General features: G+C 40.5%; 1 protein-coding gene across 1 annotated transcript; it reads right to left on the bottom strand.

Annotated features, from left to right (window-relative positions):
* Window positions 1–1,348: 1,348 nt before the first annotated feature.
* On the bottom strand, window positions 1,349–5,032 carry pitx1 (paired-like homeodomain 1). Its single transcript, XM_059989865.1, has 3 exons — window positions 4,882–5,032; window positions 3,938–4,143; window positions 1,349–2,081 (listed from the first exon to the last, which is right to left on the bottom strand). The coding sequence occupies exons 1-3, from the start codon at window positions 5,024–5,026 to the stop codon at window positions 1,533–1,535; spliced, it is 900 nt and encodes a 299-aa protein (XP_059845848.1). The 5' UTR covers window positions 5,027–5,032; the 3' UTR covers window positions 1,349–1,532.
* Between the last annotated feature and the right edge of the window lie 262 nt (window positions 5,033–5,294).

Below are 5,294 nucleotides of genomic sequence, written 5' to 3'. Positions count from 1 at the left end.
GAGGGGTAGGGGGTAGGGAGTGGTTGGTGTGAACTGTTTGAATGTGACTTTACACACGGTAAAATTTGACATGGATATATGAGGTGGAACATATCATTTCTCTACACCAACACTACTCATAAACCGTGCTTTTTTGTCAGATATCGTCGTTAAAACTAGATTGTACACGGCCTCTCTTTATTACTTACAACGACAAAGCACGATCTGCGCCTTACATATTGTAATCGGAACTGCACTTAATAATTCAACACCATTTTCAATCATAAAGCTTCAAGGAACTTGGGTGTATTTCATCCACCTCGCTGCAATTCCAATTTACATGTTAATATAGTAAATTGTTGGAATCCCAATTTTTTTCTCAGGCTTTTTTTTGGGTGGGCTGGGGGAGAGAGGAGTTTTGACTGTTGTTAAAGGACTAGTGGACTTTTCAAAGCATTGCATATTTTTGAGATTGGACTCGCTATTACTCAGTCACGGCTATATCTTTACACATGTGCAAATTGATATCATTTTCCAAGGCGTGAGGTGAAATAAATATTTCAAAGCTTTCTGTTGGTAAAATACGGTACAAAATTACAACTGTCTGTGAAATGCATAAATGGAATTTAATGATACTAGAGCAAACTGTTCACCACAATTAGAGTAGAAACAGCCTAATGCTGTGGTGCCATCAAAGACGGCCTTACTGAATCAGAGCCAAGTGGAGAGCAGCCACGATTATGATTAACTACACCTTCAACATTGTTTCTAAGGGACGGGGCTGAAGAGAAATCAATTAATCCAGATAATTTCCTGTTGTATATTTTCAGATTTTATTATGGCAATCTACACTGTACAACCCTGCTTCCGACATGCCGCGTGGAAGATAAATCGGTCGTTGTTTCTGATATTGACCAAAAAGTGGAGAAATAGCAAAGATAGTTCAGTTTTAAAAACTTACGTAGATAGTATTTATACTCTCCGTTTGGGTTTTGTTGTTTAAAAATCTATTCAGATAAAGCAAGTCTATGCAAAGCACAGTCATTTTTATGGCATGCTTAAAAATGGAGCTACTTTCTTTCGGGGTGAAATAATCCCAGACTAGAGGTAGGTTTACTTTGCTGTGGAGTTAGGAATGGACGTAATTTAAAACATTCCTTCATCTGGATTACAGCAATAAACATGCAAATTTTTGTTTAAACATTTTTTTAAAAATTATATTTATCAACGTATTGCAACATGTAACAATAATAGAATCAATTTCTATATATACACAAATCCACTTTCAAATGTTCAATATTAATAGTAAACTCAAGCTTAAAAAATCTTTCACGGATACCAGACTGCAGTACCCAATCAATTTAAAAACTCCTCAATATCTTGCAATTAAATATTTTTCTTTCGCTGGGAATTGAACAGAATGATGATTGAAATCCAAGAGAGTGGCAACTGGCAACCGGCGCGCACCATCAAGAGATTGCAGTAACATTTCACTGAAGCCTTTTGTTTCATCTGCCGTGAGTCTACATCAAATATCCAGTTATTTTTGCGTGTTACACGGGCCTATCAACTGCATATTGGCATGCATTAAGACTTGACCCTGGATTTTGCAAACTGCTGTATCCGAAGCCGCTGTGCTGTTTCGGTTTCAGTCTGAGACCGGCAAGGCCTGGGTTACAAGTGTCCCGGTAAACATAAGGAGGAGTCGGTGGCGCGTAAGGGCAGGCAGCCGAGGACATGGCCGAATTGAGAGAGGAACTGTTGAGATTATTAATGTTACTAAGGCTGGAGCCGGGCATCCCTGGTACAGCCGAATGCACCATTGTAGATTGCATTGTCATGGAGGAGATGGTGCTTGGAGCGGAGAACATAGACTGAGAAGATAATGGGTTCATTGAACTGAGAAATGGGAAGCTCTTGGAGGACAACGGGCCCGGGGCTAAGCTCTTCGCCGCCCAGTTGTTATAGCTATAACTGGTGTACATATCGTCGTAGGGCTGCATCAGGCCGTTAAACTGTGGCATAAATCCATTTTTACACAAATCCACCTGCTGGTTCCGTTCCCTTTTTCTCCACTTTGCTCTGCGGTTCTTGAACCAAACCTGTAGTGGAAGGCAGTGATAAGATTAAAAACAACTAGCACGGGTATGTTTGCATTCATACATGCTTCACGCAGACATGGAGTAACAAGAGGCGGGAAACTGCTTCTTCTATTTAAACTATCTAAATGGCAGAAACAACGAGCTGGCTCGTTAAAAAAAACGAACATTATACTGCTCCACTTTGACGTTTAATGCTTCAGGATTAAGAACAGACATAACACATACTATATATGAAAATAAAATAATGTAATTATCCACGAGAAGTCAATCAATCTGAAAATTTCAGGTGTAAGTAGAAGTCGAGTAATTGCAGTTTAATTTTACGCAATTCAACTGTCCATGCGACGAAAAAATCTAAGCCATCCGCTCTTGTCAAGTTTCCGTTTATCCCGAAGGCTTTCTTTTTTACTGTCTGCGATTTTATCGGTTTATAGTGAGCATTCAATGTGAGAAGATTCAAAATGATCAATTCAGAATTTCACTGAAGTGCGGGCGCGCTGGAAATGACGGGGGTGGGCGGGGGGGGGGGAGTTGGGGGAAGTAGTAGCACGGTAATGGATTCGGCCGTTTCAGGATCAACCCAATGTCCTGCTCTGAAACCTGCCAGGAATATACTGCAAAAAATCGTGATCTCTCTGATAAAAGATACTGAAATATTTATCGTTAATACTCCCAGCAACAATTGCTTAAATTCATCGTCAAGTTGATTGGACGCGTTTTATTTCCAGGAAGAAAAGGCAAAGTTGATCGAGAATCAATATTCTCCGGAGAAATTCATTACTTTTAATAATGATTGCTTGCCAGGAGGAAACGTAGTTATTAGGATCACCCGCCCGATTTTCAGTTATGGTCATAATTTCTCAGCATGTATGAAAGGTGGGCAAGGCTGTGATTGTCAGTACTAGCATTTCTCATGGCTCTTCTAGTCAGTTGTATAAACAGTGAAAATGATTCAATTGCATAATTAGGAACGATTTTTAAAACTACAGCAATTATACTATTCTTGTAATATTGTTTAGTACTAGCCTTTCTCATGGTTCTGGAAAATTGCTTTTTTGCAAAAGAATTCAATTATTGCATAATTAGGCATGGCATTTTAAAACAACGGCAGTTACACTGTTCTTGTAAAATTAATATAATTCGACATTCAGATTCACTGGTAAATATTTGTCTTGGGGAATTCTATAAAGTTTCGTAATTGCAAGGTTGGCAAAACTTACAAAGCACTAGGGTCTAATTTCACAGTCTGTAAAGTGCCAGACAATGAGGGTTATTGTCAATCTTGCACGTGAAAACACCGTGAAATGCAAGAGGTGCTCATTACTCGCTTGCAACACACAGGGGTTGTTTCCCTGGCAATCGATGTAACCGCCGTGAGCTCAGTAGGAATACACAGACATTCCCTGACAGCCAGTTCTCCCATCTGTACAGCTGACATGGCAATCTTCAGCTACATATTACAACTTGTCTGGTTACCAGTCAACGGAGTTCCAGCGGCAAACGCACGGGCTCATTTAAAAGGCGAGATGCATGCTGTAATTATTCTATGTGGATTATAATATTGGTGCTCATCGATCTTCATTCCCAAGAGAAGGTCTGAATGCTCATTTGGTCTTGCTTATATCCAAGTGACATCAATTTCATCAAGTACGGATTAGGCCAGTTCTAAAGTTCGGAGTTCCACCCATCTTGACTGTTTAGCTACACCATAAATGCGGGATGACAAGTAAACACGTGAGATGTTTACAGTGAAGTGTAGCATCAGTTATGGAAGTGAATTTGTAGTACATGCAGTTTATTCGGTAGTTTTAAAAATAGACATAAATAGGACTGATGAAGAAATTGAGAGTACTCACTCTGACCCTGGCCTCGGTAAGGTTCGTCCAAACGGCGATTTCCTCCCTCATTGACATGTCGGGATAGCGGTTCCGCTGGAAGGTCGCTTCCAGCTCCTGCAGCTGCTGACTGGTGAAATGCGTTCTTTGACGCCGCTGCCTTTTCTTCTTGGATGGGTCATCAGTACCACAATCTTCCGTTTTGTTTTGCATCAATTTATCTTTATCTGTTAAACACGATCAAAGTATGTAACTTTTTCACAGCACACTGAACCAGCCGGCAACATGTCTTTACTTATAATAAGGACAAAATCGTCCAATATTGCATTTTTAAGAACAATTTATTATGGTAAACAAGTCGCACCAGGAGTACAAGAGTGACACATGAGCGAGGTGGGTAATAGTAATGAGTGACCGGCATTGATTTTCATTGACTAACTGCCATTATTGTTAATATTGGTCTTACGCTTGCGACAGGCGTGCATTATGGTGGAGGGGAAAATATGTCACGTAAAGTTAACGCTAGCTTATAAATAGTTAACATCAATTTTTATGCTGAGTGCTTATAGCACAAAACCTTGTCAATTTGTCATACAATTGTTACAGGCAAATACTTTGATCAATAATCCATTCATAAACAGGCCGGAAAAGGCAGTCTGATGGGCAACACGTAAACGTGTTTTATTCCGTCAGTCTACCCACGCCTGTGTTAAATATTAACATTTAAGAGGTTTAATTATGACAGCTTTTATCTTTCGATGATGCCTTTATCTTGGTTCATTATGCAATGAAGAATCCGAGGCGGGGGAAAGCAGTTTCAGTTCAATGTGAGTTTTACTTTTCCTCATGCACTAGTTATCGACAGACATTATTCGGAAAATTTGATACCAAAAATAGCTCATAAGTTAGTTTCCCCCTTCGCAGCACTTATTGTATCAGCAAAAGCAACCCGATTCACCCATTACCTGCAGCCTCGGTGTCAGAGGAGTCGCTCGCCGTGTTTTCCAGCCGCTCTCTGCTTTCCGCCGCCCTCAGCAACGGGAAACTGGAAGCAGCCATGTCACAATTCGCTTGTGGTCTTCCGCTTTCAGCGAGGCGCTCCACATTCATCGCACCTTTAAAAATAGTTCACCGTTCTTTATGCCTGATTCAATTCATTGATCATTTAAATCCGCAGGATAAGATCCGAAAGTTCAGTTCTAAGAAATATATATGGTTCCTTCACTGAAACATGATGCCCTTTCTAACAGTCAGGCTGGGTGTTCCAGCCTAACATTTCAAGCCTGCTGGATAGTTGGAGAGGCGGCAGCTGGATTTGTAAACTGCCGAGAGCAGCAATGACTCGCCTGGATAAAGTGGCGGAGCTGTTATAGAACTC

This window comes from Hypanus sabinus, chromosome 15, assembly GCF_030144855.1.
Source record: "Hypanus sabinus isolate sHypSab1 chromosome 15, sHypSab1.hap1, whole genome shotgun sequence".
In the NCBI taxonomy this organism is placed as follows: domain Eukaryota; kingdom Metazoa; phylum Chordata; class Chondrichthyes; order Myliobatiformes; family Dasyatidae; genus Hypanus; species Hypanus sabinus.
The sequence above is the reverse complement of the archived record's forward strand: the minus strand, read 5'-3'. Positions and strand labels throughout refer to the sequence as shown.

What these genes read in the sequence shown, in the direction of transcription:
- pitx1 (XM_059989865.1), bottom strand. Translation starts at nt 5,026, where the DNA reads ATGAATGTGGAGCGCCTCGCTGAAAGCGGAAGACCACAAGCGAATTGT. An exon ending in CTCTGACACCGAGGCTGCAG is followed by an intron (nt 4,144 to 4,881) that starts GTAATGGGTGAA and finishes CGTGTTTAACAG; the next exon opens with ATAAAGATAAATTGATGCAA. An exon ending in TTACCGAGGCCAGGGTCAGA is followed by an intron (nt 2,082 to 3,937) that starts GTGAGTACTCTC and finishes CTTCCACTACAG; the next exon opens with GTTTGGTTCAAGAACCGCAG.